We start from the raw sequence: 20101 nt of genomic DNA on the forward strand, positions 1-20101 counted from the left end.
TAAAATATACATAATACATTTAAAAATTTATTTTTTATTATATATTTATTTTTTACATTATATTTTACCTTACACAAATTATTTTATAATAGTATTAACAAATATATATTTCTCTGTATTAGTTGTATAAATATTCTTTGAATATATTTAATTCATAATAAATTCAATGTATAAGATAATTCAATGTACTTCACATATATTAATCTAAAACTATATTCTTCTAAAAATGCTAATAAATTTATACTTTAGAGTAGTATGTGTTAATTTGAATGTTTGTTAAAAAATGCTGTTATACTTGCTAAACATTGTTCATAGACTTTCTGAAATCCTATACTATTGCTATCCTGTAAAATCATGAAAACAATTTAATATATATTTCCATTTTTTCATTTCTATAAATACCAAAAAAGATAACATACATAATATGGATCTCGTATTATAATTTTTCCACTTGGATCATAACTTCCTAAAAGTTCTATTTTTGCTCGGCAATTCTGTGGCTTCTGAATGTTCAAATCTTTAATGTTCTGATGATCCATACCAAATATCCAATCAAATTCATGAAAGTCTGTCTCTATGATCTGTATGTGAATAACAACTTTTAAATATAACAAATAATTTACAGTAATATAATAGTTTCAATAATTCTAAATAAATATCAACTAATTTATTTAATTATAGTAAGACTAATCATATTTCTTTCTTTCATAAAAAGAATTTAATCATAAAACCATTTAGCATAGAAAAGCTAAGTCAAATATTAGTAAAAAGTTTAATGTTTACTTTTGAAAATCACAAAATCTTACTTGGCGTGCTCTATGGGAATAATCAGTGATCCCATTTTCTTTCAGTGTATCTTGGGCTCTATTATCTGGCTCTTTACCTGTATGATATCCTATAATGCCAGCACTGTCTACCTTCCATTGATCTTGCAAACCTCTCTTATTCACCTCATTTTGAAAAATAGCCTCTGCTATCGGTGAACGACAAATGTTGCCTATAATGTGAGACATATGTATATAAAACTATTGATTAATAAACTTGTATAAATTAATTTATTATGTTTTTTCTTACATAAAAATATCTTAGCATATATTTGTAAAAAATTAAAGTATACAAAATATTTCTTTGTAATACCTAAACAGACCATGAGTACTTTTTTCTCTTTCGACATTTCGATCCAAGATATAGTATGCTTTTTATCTAATAAAAGATTTTTTTTCAATATATAAATTTGTCATGAACATAACATCAATGTCAAAAGACCTGTTGGTTGAAATATCTAAAAATTTTTGCACTTAAAACGAGATAAACATATATTGAGAGCGTTGAAAAGAGTGAAAACAAAGATTTTAAGTGCAAAAAGTGCAAGCAACACGACAGATCTAAGTTGCGTTCGGAAACGTCACCCGAGTGCTCTTGGGTATCATTTTATCCTTGTCTTATATTCAACTGTATTCAACAAACAATAATGATAGAATAATACCCGAGAGCACTCAGGTGATGTTTCTGGAACACAGCGCTAAAGATTGCACAAATACCCGCTCTAACAGAAAAGTTGCAAGTTTATTGGTTAAAAGCTAAACAATAGCCAATAAATTTTCAACTTTTCTGTAAGAACAGAATTTGCGAATACGTTTCTCTTGCGAATAAATTCAAGAATGGAGCCCCAATATTTTATTTTTCACTCACCGTTCATGAATTAGTCCAGTTTTATTTTGTCCAATCAATTAATTAAACTTTGATATTTTTTTAAATAATAATATTTTTATTTTTACATATTAACATTTAATATATATTTTTATAAATCTATATATTAATATATATATTTTTATTTTTATACATTAATATTTTTGTCTGCAATTCTCAATTCTTAAGGCCGGATCTACAATAGGTGTAGTAAGCCTTAAGCCATAAGAAATTAACCAATTATATTCGATTATTCTTTTCATATTCGATTATAATTGGTCAATTTCTTATGGCATAAGGCTTACTACACCTATTGTAGATAACCTAACCATTTGTCGTTAAGCAAAATTAACAAATACAATTGATCAATTCCAATGGAATAATCGGCCAGTTAATTTAACCGTGAGTTGTGGAACCGGGCCTTAGGCCTATTTCTACCAACGTAGATTAACTTTAATCTTGAATTAAGTTACTCTTTATCTCTTTCTAATTTTTGGAACTAGAATGAGATAACAAGTAAATTAAACCAAGATTAAAATTAATCTACGTTGGTAGAAATAGGCTTTAGTGGAGGACAGTTGGCAGCGCTGAGAAACTTCTGGGGTTTTAAATGTTTTGCGTCGGGACGGATCATGTTCCTTTCCGTGCGTAACGTTATCCTGTAAACACGTGGTTACGGTCGTAATTATTAAATTTGAGGCGAAATACTCTGCGAATCATGTAAGTATCTGCGCTGTTCTGTTCGCTGTCGCGCAGATCTCATTTTTTCGCATTTTTTACGATCCCGGTCGATCCGGCAGCCGGTTATTCGCGCGCATATCGCAAGCGGCATGCTTGCTGCATTTCTGTCCGTCGCCCATTACACATTGGGCAAATATTGAATGATAACTGTTAATTAACGTTTTCGATTGCCATATTCATGTCGGGTGAGCATCCGACGAATAAATCGCGTCCACGTTATTCATATTTTTTTCTCCTTTGTGCGATCTTAATGTTACTGATATTGTACAAGATTGCACAATGTTATGTATACATCCTTGCTCGATCTAATGGAAGAAATTTTTATTGAATCTGTTCACGATGCTGGAAATTACTCCGAGATATTAAATAACGAAGATGATAAATCACGTTTAAACAATACAGTCAATTAACTGATACAATTCGTTGGTTCTGTTTTTGTCTGAAATCTTGGAACAATTTTTAAACATTGCGAACACAAAGCTTTAAAAAACAAAAAATTCATGTATTTTATAACCGCAAGTTTCTGACGACTAAATTTGTTTTTGCAGAATGCCACTGGCCAGAGATTTCCTTCATCCGAGCCCTATTGAGGAAAAGAGGAAACATAAGCTGAAGAGGCTTGTACAGAAACCGAACAGTTACTTTATGGATGTCAAGTGTCCTGGGTGTTATGCCATCAAAACTATTTTCTCACACGCCCAGAGGCCAGTTGAATGCGATGGATGCCGCACGATACTTTGCACACCGACAGGTGGCAAAGCACGATTAACTGAAGGCTGTTCTTTTAGAAGAAAGGTCCAGTGTTAATTTTAAGCAATATGTATTTGATGCTTACTCTTTATATTCGATAAATAAACACAATCACAATATGTAATATAACTTTATTTCATTGCAAAACCTACCTGTGTAATATACAGATTACATTATACATGCATTAGTAAATGTAGATTAGTAAAAACTTAAAAATTTTTTGTTGCCTTATGTCAACCACGATTATTTTCAGTTCTTTAATATTAATAAACTTTTCAATAAAATTATTTGAGAGTAAAAAGAAATTGTAAAAGTATTTCTCATTTACATTTTTTTTTAAATATAAATCTATAGGTAGACATTTTTGGAAGTCGTACTTAAAATTTTAACTATCTAATTTTAAATTGTCTTCTAACTAAATTTAAAATGTATTTTAAAATATATTTAACAGAAACTTTTAAAGTTTTAATTTTATTTCATAAAATTTTATATAAAATAATTGAAATTAAGAACATTTAACATATTCTATAAAGTTTTTATCACAAACGTTTCATAAAATAAACAAAAACTATAATTTTTGTACTCCAAACCATTACATTTAGTGGTTAATACAAATTTCATGTTAATTTAAATGTATATAAGACATGTAGATATAATGTGCTATATCTCTTATGTACAAATTATAAGAAATGCACAAATAAAGGTATATATATGATCATAAATCTTTATTTCCATACACGCCTGTGATCATTTTTTAATAATAAATTCGACAATTTGTAACAGAGATTCCTGTAGTACTGTTTCAATGATGCTCTCAAGTTTCATGCGGATGTACATAGATAGCTCCTATAAATAAGCTGCTGCACGTTCACATTTATGTCTTTTATAATTCACATCTTATAGCAATATCCTAATCAACCAAAAAAAGGAGAAAACTTAAGAATGTAAAATCGCATTGTATGCTTGGAATACTCCAGAAGCGACTTCTACAGATCGAGATTTCAGGGATAACTGCAACAAGAAAACGATTATAAGATTGATAATAAAATAAAATTTGAAAAGTAAATGTATATAAAATGTACATAAATGTACATATATATATGTATATAAACAATATTCATGCAATTGTCTTTATGATTAGTGGCTGTTAAAAAATATATATTCCAAATTTTTTAACGAACTCAAGATAAAATTATATTAATCTAAGAACTAAACACAATATTTTTCTAAATTCTAAATAAATGCTGATTTCTGAGAAAATTGCATTGGAAAAATATAAATGTAATACTTTGTATTAAACATACCGTAACATCGGGATTGCCTGGTTGGATTTTTAATTCATTCAATACCCAGACATTGTTTGTCAACTTGAGAGACTGATAAAGCATATCCTGTCCCTCCACATTCCTTTTAGCAATTGTGAAGACGTTATTCTGTTGCATTCTTTGCACCACTTGATCCGCGGTCAACATTACTCCGTTTAACGTATACTGTACCTACAAACGAAATGTGTTTCTTGAACACTTATCGATTTTCTATAAACTTACCATCTATATTAGCATAGAAAAGTAAACAAATGATACCTCATTTTGTGCAGGTATATCTTTCCAAGTGGAAAGAAACACTCTTTTATCCAATTGTCCATCTTCTGTGAAGTATACATTCATAGGTACGAGACAGGCGAAGTAGAAAACGTCAATGTTATTCTTGATAGCAACTTGAAGGTTATTCAGAGGCTCCATTCGTTGTACCGCGCCCGAGGTGGAAAGTATAATACTCGTTTCTATACTCGATCCGGGACTTAGAGGAGCCGGCACTTGTAACGGGGCCGCTGGTGTTAATCCAAAACTATTTTTGTTGAGCTGTATCGCGAATCCTCCCATAGGTTGCATCGCCTTGTTAGTGAAAGTCATGTCCATACTGACTTGTCCATTCCTACGACATATTTTGCACATATCATTCACAATCAAGAGGATGTATTTCAAATGTTTTCTACATTCGTTAATAAACATATATATTATTCTATATTATTACTTTCTCGAAAATGTGCCCCAGATATCAAAACCTTTGCCTTTTTCGGCTGGTAGCCAGTTAACTTTGGGAGCTGTGTAAGATGTGGGACCTTGGCTGAAGCCGAATATATCACCAAGTAGACCTGTTGTGCTCTGGGAAACAGCTGATGGCGCAGTCGTGCTGTCGTTCAGGATTCCATCGATGCCACCACCTAGAAGATCCAATCCTAGTCCTGAGGACTGTGGTGCAGGCGCTGGTTGGACCATCGTCGGTCCACCTGAAAAGAAGTGGAAATAGGATAAGTAGAATAATTATACTTTTTTTATTTACAAGAATTGTAGAAAAATAAGAAATGATATGCTTGCAATTTTTTTAAATTGGACATTTGCATATTAGATTTTTCTATTATGCATTTTTTCTAATTTTAAATTTACTTTTAATTTTATTTATTTTTAAAGAATTTGCTCACCAATGTCCATGCTCAGAAGGTCGCCGATTAGAGAGTCCTGAGCGGGTATAACTTGCGCATGGGATTGTGTAGTTGTGCGACTAGAGTCCTCATTCGAGTTGCTTCTAGCGGGTAACGACTTCCTAGCACCAGCTGCTCTGCCTTCTACGAACGCTGTGGGAGGTTTGTGGTAAACGGATGCTAGGCTCGAGATATGGCAAATCAATTCGTCCAACAAGGTCGGTTCCAGCAGATCTGTTTCTTCTGAAATCAATGGCTTTTCCGCGAGCACTACCTCCTTAGCCGCTGCCGGATCAGTGCTGAGCAGTCGCCAGTAGATAAAACCACGGTCTCGTAGATCGGGATTGTCGGAATCTTGTGTGGCTAGACTGAGCACTTGCTGAACTAATTCCTGCGTGTCTGTGGGTCTCTTAAGGAACAGTTTGACAATCGCTGTGAGTAACTGCAGTTGCACCTGTGTATTCTCGTCGTGGAATCCCTCTAGGAAGCTCTCCAGCAATTCATCAGCGTTATCGATTCGCTCTGCATATTCTCCGATAATCCATATCATGGACGCACGCGCCTCAGGCTCATCGAGCGTATCCAAATTCTCGCACAGAGTCGAAATTATACTTTCATACTTGTTAGGATACTTGCGGAAGATGTCTTTTATTACCACAATCGCTTCTTGAACAACGTAATTAACCTGAGAAAAATTAAAGATATAAATTATTCATCTTGAAATATTAAATTTTAATATATAATATTTTGAAAAATATAAAACTACATTAAAGATCTACTTCAAAATTTGATATTTTAAGATATATCTTAAAATCTCTAGAATCACAGGGTTCTATTTTATCGACATGAATCCTTCCGACTCCAAATATCTTACAATATCTTTACTTAATTTACCTTGGTTTGTATCAGGTCTAGTAACGTGGAGACACAACGTTCTGCTGATGGTTCGACTTTTATAGCACAGCGACCGATGGCCCGTACAGCCTTCCTCACGAAGTCCACGTCGACCTCGGTAGCATACTCTTTCAGCTCCGACAGGACCTGCGCGATGTTGGCTTGTGACGCTAAACGAATCATAATGTCCAGCTTCTCCAATTTCACGTAAATAGGATCGTTGTATTTGACGAAGAACACTTTCATCTCATGTTTTAAAATGTCCGGCCGCTTTTGCACGATGAGATTAATGTTTCTCAATGCAACGTACTGCACTTCTGGTTCGGAGCTCAATAGTGTGACAAGAGGAGGCGCCAATTTTTTTGTAAGTGTGCCAACGAAATCCGACTCGGACTGTAGCATCTCCATTAATTTCATTAATACCTAAAATGTCAAAATAAATTGATTACTGATACGTAAAACGCCAATTAATATAAAATTGTCCCTATATAGTTAGCAAAGACTCGACAATAAATTTAAAGAATCCAAAAGAAGAAATTAACGAGTTTATTCTTATTAGTTCTTATATTTTGGTAATACTGAAATTTAGAATATAGAAATTTCGATAAATTGTAACAAGATAGAGCTAGTCACGTTATTTATCTGCACTTACCTTGACAGCAGAAAGCACGACTGCGGCGTTAGCGTGCGCTAAACGTGGAGTAATTCGTTCACAAATGCTCTGCGCCTCGCGATCGTCTTTGGGCGAGTAATTTGCCAGTGAATCCAAGATAAAGACTTGGCCCCATTCTGTACATTCGTTGAGCGCTGTCAGTAGCTTGTTTATGGTCTGCGCGTTCATTTCTACTAACGGCTGACCACTCGGACTGGCCTCATTGATCTCTGATAAAGCAGCCACCGCATTTGCAACAACCTAATAACATTCGATATACATTATCTACAGTATTGTCATCTACAAGTAATGATAAATTGTAATCTTTTTTATACAATATTAATTTCTTTTTCTCTGTTATTACTTTTTATTAAATATCTCTAAAAGATTTTATTGTATTTTTTAAGTTATCAGACTCTGAAATGAGCAAAGAGAAAGTTTACATACCATCGGATTGCTGTCAGACAGCAGATCCTTCAACTGATCCAAGAATCCCTGGTCCTCTACTAAGGCCGCGTTAATGTCATAAAGTTTGGCGACGCACACAGCTGCGGTCTTGCGCACATACGGGTCCTCGTCCTTCAGGCACTTACGCAGCGGCTCGCACAGATACTCGGTTATCTTGTCGACGCGTATACAGCCCATCGTGCGAACTGCCAACGCACGAATCAGCGGATTTGGATCCTCACAGTCCTGCGCAAAAATCGGGCAAGCCAGGGATTCAAGTCTAGTCACAGTAGTGGCTATCTATCTCAACCCATAAACTTTAACAAAATAGAAAATAGTATTGGTACCTTTGTCATCGGAGATGTCGCTAGCTCCTTTTGCGTGTCAGAACGAAAAAGGTCAAATTGGTCACCGTCACCATTTTTTATTAATAATTGTTAAATACTATACTTATCAATCATTTAAAGTAGTATGTGATTCGAGAACTGGTCATTTTTTAAAGAGCACGAGGTATCATTCTTCGTTAGTTTTTTCTTTCTTTCTTTTTTTCTTTCTTTAACATTGTGGCATAATTTATTTGCAAATGAAGATTAAGAATTGTTACATCAATATTAGCACCATGCAAATAGAAATAACTTAACAGTATGTATTAACAGCATATATATTATATATATTATATGTACACACGCACACACACACACGCACACACGCGCGCGTTGTGTGTGTAATCTACATATTAATATATATATAGAAAAGTATATTTACAAATATATTTATATTAATCGTATTATGAAATATTATTTGTAACATGAATTACATTCACACATTGAAATTTTGAATATGGTACAAGTTGCGTGCAATCAGTAAATATCACTTTATACAAGCACCAATTGGTAATGCATAAATTTGTATAAAATAAACATTTAAGGAATTACATTTTCATGCTGCTGCACATTAGTAATTCATGAGTAAAAAATTAACGTTCGGATCTATCATTCCTTGATTCAAGATCGCAAAACTGCAATGTAAAAACCAATTTAATATATGTATTTACATCGTAAACAAACAGCGTTGTAAAAAATGTACAATTTGCTTCAAGCGCTTCGTATATAAATAAAAAATTGTGATTTCTCGAAAAAAAGTTACATGCTCAATTCCGGAAAAAAACAACACATATATATCAGTGCATTAGCGTGAAAAGAATAATGAGATCTTAAATTACTCTGTTCAATTTAAATTAACTGATTACATATTACGAATGTACATAGATTAATATAATGGTCTGCTTAACGAAGAACATTCTGGAATTTGATTCTATAACAAAAAGATGGAAAAAGCTCATTATATTGCGTTATCCACTATTCACAAAAATAACAGCCTGTTATTAAAAAATGCAAGTATTGGAACAACCAAAATCCAGACCCGTGCCCTTTGAAAAATAAGCAATTCCAGTCGTAACGAACGAAAAAGTTACATTCCGTCCCATAATATGCAGACAGCTCTGTGCAAATTGTAATTTGCAAAGCACAGTCTGTAATATACAGTGCGAGGCACGCTGTAAAATGTATAGCACAACGAGGATGATATCCGATAAGGGAGATTATATTTACAATCCCAATCGGATTGTTATCAGGAATACAATAATTTTCTCTAGTTTGCTTCTCATTATGGACTCTGAACATCATCCAAGTGTCATTAAGAAATATATGTAAAGGATAAAGTGCGTTTTATATATATGTATATATATGTATATATAGGTATAAATAAAATTGTGATAACGAATTGAATAATGAGTTTCTAAGCTACGTTACCTTAACAAACGTATTGACTGCCATGATGGCCATGTCTGGTTGGCTCTTGGCATAGTTCATCAGATACAGGTAAACCAGCTTTTTCAACTCCAAATTGTCGGTCTGCATGCAGTTTACCACGTCGGGAAACAGTGCAGATACATCTTTTCCTACTGTCATGGAAGCAATGACCTGGACAGACAGGGCAACAATACATTTATATCATTAAACAGTGTAACATAGGTGACGATATAAATGTAACATTCTTTACAAATACAGATCTATTATTTTCATTTATTGTCAGAGCCAATTAATCTAATTCTTCATATTTTTTAAAAAGAGACATTTAACTTAAGTGCTATACATGACTATATTATATATTATTTATAATTCACATGTAATTTTTATTTCATACTAGTTGTATACTTTATTAGTGTAAAAAGCACAGTGATGCAATCATAGACAAGTACAACTTGCTAGACTACATGCTGATGCATTACTGTCTTAGTTCATCTTTTAAAATTAAAATATTGTACCAGAATCATGTTTCTCACCATGTACAAATATATATATATATATATAACATATTCTTAAAATTAAAGGGATATTCTAATATAGAGTGCAAAAAAGTTTGTCCATTTTTCAGAATTTTTTACAATAAAACTGCTGTATATTTTTTTAATTTCAAAAAATAACTTTTTCATGCTCTAGATTAGAATACCCCTGAAATAAATTCAAGAATAATATATTAAAAGTTATGTTATGATATATTAAAAAGTTCAAACATAAGATAAGAAGAGTATTATACATATAAGAAATTTTCTTGTAAAAAGTCATTAGAGTTATAAGAGTCAATTAGAATTGTAATACTCAAATCCTTCATCTCAAATTTTATAATTTACCTCAATAATCCAAATATATTACCTTCTAGTTTGCATGAAAATACTTATTATATACATATTATGTTAAATTATTACTAGCAAAGCCCAAGTTATCATTTTTCATTACTAGATATTCCATACAGCAACCAATTAATTTTTTACCTTCTTTACAGCTTCCTTCTTCTTTTCTTTCTTCTCATTGTTCAATTCCGACTTGAGCTCAAATATCTCTCCCTTCTTCGTCGTAGTAAAATATTTTGAGTCCGTCATCTTGTCTGTACACATATAAACATAATTTTGTAAGTTTGCAATATATCAACAATATGAAATCTAAGTAATATAAATGTGCATAGAATAGTACTATCGCTACTCTCATCCATTTTCTATCAATTTAACTATCGCTATTTTTTATAAAAATATCAACAGAGATGTAGTAACCTGTCTAAAATAACTAACTTTTTATATTATTTATTCAATAATCAAATAAATAATCATTAATCTAATTCTATTCCTGCAAAATTACTTTTTAATTTATCTTAAGAAATAATTACAATCTAATCACATCAAAATGATGTTAAAGTCACAGTTGTGAGAGACTGTAATGAAAATGTCAAGATTGTTGCCTGTGCCAATTAAATCCGCGGAGGAGCAGCAACAGACTCCTGTACATTAGAAAGAGAACGTACACTAGAACGAGAACGAGAGTGAGAGCAGGAGCGAGAGAGCAAAAGAGAGACGTATGCGAAATTAAATAAGATTTTGCTATATAGCGTACCCGGGACTGGATCAATGTCCAGAATCTATAGTGGTGTAGCGCTAACTCCCTCGCTCCGACGAAGCTGTCATTTACCAGCGGCGCGGAGCTGATCGGGTAAAAAAATTGAGGGCGGGGGAATGCCTCCCGGGGAAACACAATCGCGGAGGTGCGAGAGACAATAAGCGATCGTGAGCGATTATTGTCCGCTTAGAGCAAAGGAATAAAAGAAAGAGCAAATTGAAACGTTACGTAGGATCTCGAATGGTTGCATCTGGAGCGGGGGCCGCCGCAGCTGCTCGCGCCGTGTGCTTCATTAATTACCTGTCTATTTAAACACAGCGTGCCGGCGGCCGACGACGACGACGACGGCGGGGTGAAGGGGCGAGGAAAGACCGATCGAATGTTTTATTCCGCGAACCGAGACGGGTGACGTCGCCGCGTCCGCCCCCCGGAAAACCTTGTGCTTTTTCGCTGGATCGGACGACGTATGATACACCCACCAGGGGCACCTTATGTCACTTTGCTGCTGCCAGCAACACACGGGAACCGTTCACGAAACCGTTCTTCCTATTATCGATAAGCGACTCGCCTCTGATTGGCTGTCCTGCCTTCGTAGAGCAGGCGAAGTCGTGTGCGCTCGGCATTAGGTTTGATTGGTCTTATGACGCCATTAATCGTTCCCGGAGCGATTAACCCAGCCCAGTCGAACACGCTATTGGCCTGTTCTTTTTAGCTGCACTGCTGCACTGGTGCAACAAGTTAGAATGAGAAAAAATATATTTGTCTCACTTTAACTTATTGCACCAGTGCATCAGTGCAGCTAAAAAGAACAAGCCATATAAGTGGTCTGTTCTTTCTATCTGCACTGTTGCACTGGTGCAATAAGTTAGAATGAGAAAAAATATACTTGTCTTACTTTAACTTATTGCACCGGTGCAACAGTGCAGCTAGAAAGAACAGACCAAAGAAGATCGTCTCAAGTCTTAAGATGCTAATACGGCTCTGTGATTGGTTGATGGCATCTTAAGACTGTACGATGATCTTAAATATAAGATCTGACTATGAATACCGGCCAAAAGTAGTATACATTTTCTCAGTCACTTCAAAATGCGCCTTTAGGTGAATCTTCCATACTGTTGGCAAATTTTAGAACGCACCCATCATCTTCGTGTTCGTGAGAATCCTGAGAAAAAATCAAACTTGATATTATACCCGGTAGCGGATTTTGTGCGCGTCCGGTGAATTTTCAGGAAAACATAAACAAACGTGCGAGGAGAGGTTTATGAGAACCTGTAAACGCAAGTGAATGAGTTATCATTGTTGTCAGGTACGATAGAGAAAATCCATAAATACTAAGGTGCATACATTCAAAAGTGTATTAGTTTCAAAAACAGCATTTCCGCGATTGTCCAACTCGTATGGTCGTACGGCCTAATAAATATATTTGATTGCTGTGCTAATTTTTTTGTAATTTTGCACATATTTGATTTAGAAAGAAAATAGAGCCTAGAAAAATTTGGCGAATGAAGTAAATCTTAATAGAAGCTTCATCAAGCGCTTTGTAAAACTATAGTGACTACTTTGTATCAAGTACACTTCTGTATTTTGTTTGTACAAATAGACGAAATACAAGAATTATTCCAAATGTTGATTGTTTTACATTTATGTGGACACATATTCTATGTTTTATTGCTTGCAGCAAAAAGTAGTCTGTAAAAATGGCGTTGCGTACTTATGGAGACAAACCCATAAGTTTTCAAGTCGAGGAAAATGGGGAGTACTACTGCATCGGGTCGGAGGTCGGCAATTATCTGCGCCTTTTCCGTGGGTCCCTATACAAGAGATATCCTGGCATGTTTAGAAGATCCATAACCAATGATGAACGTAAGAAATTGGTGGAACTTGGACTAAGTCAGCATGTTCTTGCATCCAGTGTTTCGCTGTTAAGAGCCAGTGAGGTGGAGGATATTATTGAGGGTAATGATGACAAGTACAAAGCTGTGTCTGTACACTCGACCGAACCTCCAGCACCTAGAGAGGGTAAATCCAAGAAGTCAATGGCATGGGTACCTAGTTTACCAAACAGTTCACACCTGGATGCAGTTCCTCAAGCTACGCCAATTAATCGCAACAGAGTGCACAACAAGAAAGTTAGAACATTTCCATTATGGTAAGCAAAAAAGCCAAATTCTATGTGAAATTAAGTTTTATATATATTATGAAAATATATATTTTATTTTATTTTCCATTATAGTTTTGACGATACAGATCCATCTGCAAACTTGGAAAACGCAGCGCAACAGGAAATGCTGGTCCCAATACGTTTAGATATGGAAATCGAAGGCCAGAAATTAAGGGACACTTTCACTTGGAATAAAAATGGTACATATTTTTGTATCCAATGGTAAAAATTAACAAATTATAATTTGTTATAACAATGTTTTTTTTTTTGTCTTATAGAAAGTCTTATAACACCCGAACAATTTGCTGAGGTATTATGTGATGATTTAGACTTAAATCCATTGACCTTTGTTCCTGCGATTGCACAGGCGATAAGACAGCAAATAGAAGCATTCCCTCAGGAAACAATTCTAGAAGATCAGTGTGATCAGAGAGTGATAATTAAGTTAAATATACATGTGGGCAATACCTCTCTAGTAGATCAAGTAGAATGGGACATGTCTGAGAAGGAGAATAATCCAGAGAAGTTCGCAATGAAGCTTTGTGCTGAGCTTGGTCTTGGTGGAGAATTTGTCACTGCTATCGCTTACAGGTAAAAACAATGAGTTTTTTTACTTTAATCGCATAATTGTGTCATTACTTTGTACAAGATGAATCTTGATTATCAAGATTATTGGAGTTGTATTTATTGCAAAAATAAGCAAAGTTTAAAATCTAAAAATATTAAAATATTAATTATTTTAGAATACTAAATACAATATATAACAAGATTTGATTAATTAATATTTTTTATAAACTAAATTATAGTTGAGATAGTTTGTCAATTTGATTTAGTTACATTAAAAGTTGCTTGGATTAAAAACTTACTTAAAAAATAAAAAAAAAATTAAGTTAAAATAAAAATAAAAGTTAATTTTGACAAACATTATTTATGGTTGCGGTCGAGTTGCTGCTACAAGTGCTTCAAAACGTTTAATTAACTAATCAAAAGAATGAATTTTATAAATTTATTCCAATTAAAGAATGCTTCGAAGCGGCAACTTGATCGCAACCTATATTAAATTAGAATGTCATAATTTTTTTAAAAATTAAAAATTAAAATTAACTTATTTATGTTAAAAGTTCTTTTTAATTGTACTATATAATTTTGAACTGATTACTATCCAACATTAATATATAAATTATTGTGTGTGTTATTAGATGTTTAATAAATTATTATTACATATTTAATTAAAATATTGATTATTATTAAAATAATACATTTACTTGTAGTGTACGTGGGCAATTATCGTGGCATCAAAGAACGTACGCGTTTTCCGAAGCACCTCTTCCGACTGTAGAGGTTCCCTTCAGACCTCCATCAGAAGCCGATCAGTGGGCACCATTTTTGGAAACTCTAACAGATGCAGAAATGGAAAAGAAGATACGCGATCAAGATCGAAATACTCGGTAAGAAATGAATTTTATAGAAGTAAACATTATTTTATTGTAAAGATATTCAATTGATCATTCGTTTTATTTTCTTTTTTCAGACGTATGCGACGTTTAGCAAACACGACGCCCGGCTGGTAAAAAAAACATATCTAGAAAAAGAATACATCCATACCATCTATATCCTTTAGCCATCCTAATTTTTAGTATGCATTAATATTTATAAGATTTATAAGTAATGATATATAATTTTTATTAAGATACCTACGTAAGATACGAGATATGCGAAGCTATTTGTAAAAATAACGGATATATGGTTGCAATTATTAAAAAAAAAGAAATGTAATTACGTGATTACTTGTCATTGCTCATGGAACATTTTTATGTATACACAGGGTACTCTAAATTTGATGCAAGTTATTCTTCCATTTAGAGTCTTTTTTGCACTTCTATATATTTCAACATTTTTTTCTAATTATGTAATAGTTTATTTGTTCGTTTGATTGTATGATGGATAAGTATTGTCTTATATCGTACGTGTACATGGTATAATCGACAGCGCAGTTATTGGCACGTACATATCATACGATACTTCAATCGAATCCTGATAAAGCAGACACAACCTTGATATAATAGTAAGAAATTAAAATTGTTTTATGTGTGAAAATAATACATTTTATGTTAAATATACCTTAAATATTTTATTTAAAACATGTCATATATATTATATAAAATTTATTTTTTGTAATCTTGCAATTATCTGTTTTAGTCGACTGCAATCGTACGACGAGACAACAGACCATGAGATTGTATTCGCACATGATAAACGATTATAAAGCACGTGTCGAGAATTATTTAACATTTCGGTATTTCATTAATCATGCGGGTCAACATCTTATCTCATTATTCTGACTGAATGAATTGAGTGGATTGAATGGAAAACCTGAACAAAAGAAAAGGCGATTGCGAGATTTATAAGCAACTTTCCGCAAACAAATCGGAATATGAATGGATTATTACGTTATCTCATCATTAAAATATCGCTTTTTTTACATTATGTAAAACTTGAACGCAATACAATATTCTACTTTCTGAAGAATTTGGAAGGAGATAAACGCGATTCCATGACGAAGCACTCTTGCATTTAGCTCTGAACTATGGACTTGCCGATGGCTAGGACCGCAACAGGTCCAATTGGTACCCTTGTCAAAATATTTTTTGCCCAATCTCAATTTTCACCTGCTTTTTTATTCTTAAATAATTTAACGCGTCTGTACATGATTTTTTCGATAGACTCGATCATGCAGAGCAAGTTTTAGCAATTGACTAATCGTTATATTGACAATGAAATCGAACGATTGATTTTTTACTTTTCTACGAGTTCTCGTTACGATCCTGCGATAATCTATATAGGTACATTTGATTTGATACAAAAAATGTTACAAGCTTACAGCTTTTACCTTGAGTATTAATTAGATTTAAACTTTTAAAGTGTTAATTCTTTCAAAAATATATGTTTTATATGTAATATATGATATAAAATATTCTATACAACATTCAGACACACAGATGAATAATATAGATCAAACAATCTTTGTAAACATTTGGTAAAGAAACTCTGAAAAATGATATGGTAAAGATGTAATCTAACGTGTTATTTTCTGGGGTTTTTTTTTTTTTTTTAATACATTTTTCTGCATGTTTTCCCCTCGAAGTTATTAATTTTATTTTAACCATAGAGAGAAAGAAAAATAGAGGATAAGAAAGAAAAAGAAGGTAATGCAAGCAAGCGCAGTTAATTCAACAGATCCCTCCAGTCACCCTCTGGTGTTGCCCTGCACGTATATGCGTATTATGATACAGCCATGCGTAACGCTCAACGAGGCAAGGCAAGACGAGGAAAGACAAGGCAAGGTAAAGGCGACAACGTCAAATGAGGCAACGTCGTTCGCCGGTCACGGAAGGGGGGAAAATATGGGGGGAAACCGGTGCGTTACGCAGCTCATCGCAACGCACGAGTGTCAATCGGAACGGCAGTCCGGCCTCGGCGGTGTCCAGCAGTGTAGGTGGACAGGCGGCGGCTCCAGCACGTTTAGCACGGCCTTGTTTCCGCGGCGAAGATGGATCTAAATGGACAACGGCAGCAGCAATCGCTGGCAAGCGCGTGCCGCGGCTTGTCGCCGTTTCCACGCAGGCCGTGGATGAGCGAAACCGGCGTCGCCGCCGCCGCCGCCTCCGGCAACCTGGGCCTCAAAGGGGTCATAGCCGGTACGTTACTCCTTTGCTTTCCCCTCGAGGAGAATCGAAAGAGAAAGAGAGAGAATGTTTTTTCACTCGCTCGCTTGCTTGCGCGATTGCCCGTGACCCGCCGACCTCTGACACCTGTCTGAGTGCGGCACGTCACGCGCTTCGTTCGCCGACCGCGATCGCGGAAACGTGCGCATCACGAGAGAGCCTTCTTCTTTTCTTCCTTTTTTTTCGGAGTCAGTGCACTCCGGCAAATCGTACGATATAACACGACAGGATCGCACGATCGCGCGATCTCACGCGATTGCGCGCGCGTGAATGTGGATATCTACGTTCCTCGCAAGGTCATCGCGTTTATCTGAATTACCATAGTAATGAAGACCGCGAATTACGGTCGCTTTACACGATGATTTCTAGTTCTATGTTAACGATTTAATTACTCGATGATTTATGGGCATAGCGATAAAATTTAATAAAGAAAATTAACATACACATTATATTGCAATAATATTTTTGTAGTTTTTTTAATTAAAATTGTACAATCCTATATTTGTAATATGAAGAGAAAAAAGATTAGGATTTCCAGTATTAAAAATTTAAAAAATTAATGCAGACTCCATTTTTTTATTTTGTTGGTTTGACTCTTCAATAGCACTTTAATTTCTTAGACTATTAATATTAATTAATATTAATATTATGTGCATGTGTCAAGTAGTTAAAGAAGTTTCTCTCAATAAAACTTCTTTAACTACTTGACACATGCACATACATACACATACCACCGCTGGTTTTATAAATACTTTAGAATACAATTGTTTTCCAGGTGGTATTACCGGAGGTATAGAAATTTGTATCACATATCCCACTGAATACGTCAAGACGCAGCTGCAGTTAGACGGGAAAGCCGGCGCTGGCAAAGAGTATACAGGAATAGTCGATTGTGTCAAGAAAACCGTCAAGACCCGGGGATTTTTCGGCTTGTACAGAGGTCTGTCGGTTTTGGTTTATGGCTCCATACCGAAATCGGCGGTACGGTTTGGCGCCTTCGAATCAGTGAAGAAGCAATTGGTAGATGCGGATGGAAAGCTCAATCCACAAAGACGACTTCTTGCTGGCCTCTGTGCCGGGGTGTGCGAGGCCATTTTCGCAGTCACCCCGATGGAAACGATCAAAGTAAAATTCATCAACGATCAACGCTCAGCGAATCCGAGATTCAAAGGATTTCTCCATGGAGTGCGTTTGATTGTGAGGGAACATGGTAAGTGAGTTTAAATTTAATTCCAATATATTCTGTAACGATTTTTATGTTTTATTTTAATTTCTTATTGATTTATGTTTATGTTAATAAAAAATTGAATATATTTGAATTGCAATTGAATTATAATGTGAAAAGGAAGAAATATTAAAAAACTATGTAATAATTTAAATGAGTGAAATTTAATTGTGAAATTCAATTAAGAATCTGTAATTTGTTTAAGTAGGTTAAATTGCAACATGTGCTTATGTAGTCGGTTTATTACAGTGTATTACGAAATAATCTTGAATTTATTTTCATGGGTAATATTAATTGTATAAAGATGTATGAAAAGTTAAGAGAATATATAAAATTAATTTATATTAAAAATTAGAATTTCAAGTATTATATACAACAGTAATAACAATAACAATATTATAAAAACACTTTTGCATCTTTAAATTGAAATAACTTTAATAACTTAACAATTATAATTTTAATAATAAAATAATTCTCTTGTCAAAATGATTTTAAACGTTAAAATGCAATAATATATTTTATAATATTAACCGTAATATTAACAATAATATATGAACATTTGAACTTTTTTGTATGCAGGCCTCAAGGGAGTGTACCAAGGATTAATGCCCACGATCTTGAAGCAAGGATCCAATCAAGCTATCCGTTTCTTCGTGATGGAGACTTTAAAAGACTGGTACAAAGGAGGTGACAATACTAAAAGTGTTCCTAAACTAGTAGTTGGAGCGTTTGGTGCAGTCGCTGGTGCAGCATCAGTTTTTGGAAACACGCCTATTGATGTAATAAAAACTAGGATGCAGGTATATAAATATATAATCTCATATTAGAATTTATATTAAACACTATTAATTATTTGCATCGATCTTGAATTTGTTAAACTTTGTCTTGAATCTTTATTTTGTGTGTTTAGGGATTGGAAGCTTCGAAGTACAAAAACAGCATGGACTGCGTGGTTCAAGTATGGAAGAAAGAGGGTCCATTTGCATTTTATAAAGGAACCGTTCCGCGATTGGGCAGAGTATGCTTAGACGTTGCCATAACATTCATGATATATGATTCCTTTATGGAACTTTTCAACAAAGTATGGCCTTAGGTCTGTTGCATTTTGTACATATATATACACGATATATATTCCTCAGATTTTACAAATATGGCTTTTACGTTGACGTACTTTTTATAAAGCATACTTTTTATAAAGTTATTTGTATAACATACTTTTTACAATTAGTGTTTATTTATATTCTTATTTAAAATATATGCAAGGAGAAAACGTTATTTAATAGCAATGTTCAGCCATATATTGAAAATTACAGTAGAATAATAGCAAATGTGTCACGAATGCGTCTTTTTAACAAAGCTTGGTTTTATAATATGGAAAAAGATGTGAGCTTTTATTTAGCACAATATAATTGTGCGATATTACTATCTCTGGTTTTAAGTTGCATTTACGTGATGTACGGTATACAAAAATGAATTGCGAAAATCGAGTGTTTTATTGAATTTACATATGTTGTGGTTTACTTCGTTTAGTATTATATAATAACATTCAACGACGTTACATTCCTGCAATCTCAGTCCAAGATACGAGAATATATTTATATGAATTCTTAAAGTATGAGAAGTAGTCCATGTATAATAGAAGCCATAACGTATATGTGTTAATACATTGATTATATAGACATGTATTTATATATACGAAATATATTTATGTACAATTTTGTACAAAGACATAGCAGTAATCGAGAACAATGAAAACTCTCTAATGATTTTAATTTTAATTTATCTCGTTTTCGAGATTTATATCAATGTTGCAAAGGTAAATATAGAAAAAATGTATGTTAATAAAAAGAAAGTTTAAGTTAATTTGTATTTAATCTTCCTCGAGT

At 33.8% G+C, this 20101-nt stretch overlaps 5 protein-coding genes and 1 long non-coding RNA gene across 10 annotated transcripts; 3 read left to right on the forward strand and 3 right to left on the reverse strand.

Moving 5' to 3' along the window:
• Nucleotides 1-48: 48 nt before the first annotated feature.
• Nucleotides 49-1466, reverse strand: LOC105832244 (low molecular weight phosphotyrosine protein phosphatase). Its single transcript, XM_012673030.3, has 4 exons — nt 1138-1466; nt 807-997; nt 420-581; nt 49-344 (listed from the first exon to the last, which is right to left on the reverse strand). Exons 1-4 carry the CDS (start codon nt 1172-1174, stop codon nt 261-263), a joined length of 474 nt encoding a protein of 157 aa, XP_012528484.1. The 5' UTR covers nt 1175-1466; the 3' UTR covers nt 49-260.
• Nucleotides 1467-2260: 794 nt separating this feature from the next.
• On the forward strand, nt 2261-3304 carry LOC105831995 (40S ribosomal protein S27). Its single transcript, XM_012672559.3, has 2 exons — nt 2261-2409; nt 2979-3304. The coding sequence occupies exon 2, from the start codon at nt 2980-2982 to the stop codon at nt 3235-3237; it is 258 nt and encodes an 85-aa protein (XP_012528013.1). The 5' UTR covers nt 2261-2409; nt 2979; the 3' UTR covers nt 3238-3304.
• Nucleotides 3305-3884: 580 nt separating this feature from the next.
• On the reverse strand, nt 3885-11680 carry LOC105832182 (AP-1 complex subunit beta-1). Of its 5 annotated transcripts, none has more exons than XM_012672913.3 (12): nt 11405-11680; nt 10489-10601; nt 9467-9637; nt 8003-8029; nt 7656-7901; nt 7209-7469; nt 6557-6979; nt 5663-6347; nt 5215-5470; nt 4764-5115; nt 4485-4676; nt 3885-4191 (listed from the first exon to the last, which is right to left on the reverse strand). In XM_012672913.3, the coding sequence occupies exons 2-12, from the start codon at nt 10594-10596 to the stop codon at nt 4117-4119; spliced, it is 2796 nt and encodes a 931-aa protein (XP_012528367.1). In that variant the 5' UTR covers nt 10597-10601; nt 11405-11680; the 3' UTR covers nt 3885-4116. The 5 variants fall into 5 exon arrangements, with proteins under 5 accessions (XP_012528367.1, XP_012528358.1, XP_012528376.1 ...); XM_012672904.3 differs by having other exon boundaries at nt 11333-11680; XM_012672922.3 differs by lacking the exon at nt 11405-11680 and adding an exon at nt 11102-11320.
• Nucleotides 11681-12227: 547 nt separating this feature from the next.
• Nucleotides 12228-15535, forward strand: LOC105832233 (SWI/SNF-related matrix-associated actin-dependent regulator of chromatin subfamily B member 1). Its single transcript, XM_012672998.3, has 7 exons — nt 12228-12410; nt 12783-13253; nt 13338-13465; nt 13544-13856; nt 14537-14713; nt 14797-15330; nt 15465-15535. The coding sequence occupies exons 2-6, from the start codon at nt 12802-12804 to the stop codon at nt 14834-14836; spliced, it is 1110 nt and encodes a 369-aa protein (XP_012528452.1). The 5' UTR covers nt 12228-12410; nt 12783-12801; the 3' UTR covers nt 14837-15330; nt 15465-15535.
• Nucleotides 15166-16275, reverse strand: LOC114255364. The gene is made up of 2 exons (XR_003626649.2): nt 15716-16275; nt 15166-15638 (listed from the first exon to the last, which is right to left on the reverse strand). It is a non-coding gene; the product is annotated as an uncharacterized LOC114255364 (long non-coding RNA).
• Nucleotides 16276-16672: 397 nt separating this feature from the next.
• On the forward strand, nt 16673-20078 carry LOC105832218 (putative tricarboxylate transport protein, mitochondrial). Its single transcript, XM_012672962.3, has 4 exons — nt 16673-16963; nt 17766-18200; nt 18795-19015; nt 19126-20078. Exons 1-4 carry the CDS (start codon nt 16816-16818, stop codon nt 19306-19308), a joined length of 987 nt encoding a protein of 328 aa, XP_012528416.1. The 5' UTR covers nt 16673-16815; the 3' UTR covers nt 19309-20078.
• Nucleotides 20079-20101: the final 23 nt, after the last annotated feature.

This window comes from Monomorium pharaonis, chromosome 10 (genome assembly GCF_013373865.1).
Source record: "Monomorium pharaonis isolate MP-MQ-018 chromosome 10, ASM1337386v2, whole genome shotgun sequence".
Taxonomy (NCBI): domain Eukaryota; kingdom Metazoa; phylum Arthropoda; class Insecta; order Hymenoptera; family Formicidae; genus Monomorium; species Monomorium pharaonis.

What these genes read in the sequence shown, in the direction of transcription:
- LOC105832182 (XM_012672904.3), bottom strand. Translation starts at nt 11,354, where the DNA reads ATGCAACCATTCGAGATCCTAC. An exon ending in GCAACCATTCGAGATCCTAC is followed by an intron (nt 10,602 to 11,332) that starts GTAACGTTTCAA and finishes ATATGTGTACAG; the next exon opens with ACAAGATGACGGACTCAAAA. An exon ending in TGTCTGACAGCAATCCGATG is followed by an intron (nt 7,470 to 7,655) that starts GTATGTAAACTT and finishes GAATGTTATTAG; the next exon opens with GTTGTTGCAAATGCGGTGGC.
- LOC105832218 (XM_012672962.3), top strand. Translation starts at nt 16,816, where the DNA reads ATGGATCTAAATGGACAACGGCAGCAGCAATCGCTGGCAAGCGCGTGC. An exon ending in CCTCAAAGGGGTCATAGCCG is followed by an intron (nt 16,964 to 17,765) that starts GTACGTTACTCC and finishes ATTGTTTTCCAG; the next exon opens with GTGGTATTACCGGAGGTATA. An exon ending in TAATAAAAACTAGGATGCAG is followed by an intron (nt 19,016 to 19,125) that starts GTATATAAATAT and finishes TTGTGTGTTTAG; the next exon opens with GGATTGGAAGCTTCGAAGTA.
- LOC105832233 (XM_012672998.3), top strand. Translation starts at nt 12,802, where the DNA reads ATGGCGTTGCGTACTTATGGAGACAAACCCATAAGTTTTCAAGTCGAG. An exon ending in GTTAGAACATTTCCATTATG is followed by an intron (nt 13,254 to 13,337) that starts GTAAGCAAAAAA and finishes TTTCCATTATAG; the next exon opens with TTTTGACGATACAGATCCAT. An exon ending in GATCAAGATCGAAATACTCG is followed by an intron (nt 14,714 to 14,796) that starts GTAAGAAATGAA and finishes TTCTTTTTTCAG; the next exon opens with ACGTATGCGACGTTTAGCAA.
- LOC105832244 (XM_012673030.3), bottom strand. Translation starts at nt 1,174, where the DNA reads ATGTCGAAAGAGAAAAAAGTACTCATGGTCTGTTTAG. An exon ending in AGTACTCATGGTCTGTTTAG is followed by an intron (nt 998 to 1,137) that starts GTATTACAAAGA and finishes CTCACATTATAG; the next exon opens with GCAACATTTGTCGTTCACCG. An exon ending in ATTCCCATAGAGCACGCCAA is followed by an intron (nt 582 to 806) that starts GTAAGATTTTGT and finishes ATTCACATACAG; the next exon opens with ATCATAGAGACAGACTTTCA.
- LOC105831995 (XM_012672559.3), top strand. Translation starts at nt 2,980, where the DNA reads ATGCCACTGGCCAGAGATTTCCTTCATCCGAGCCCTATTGAGGAAAAG.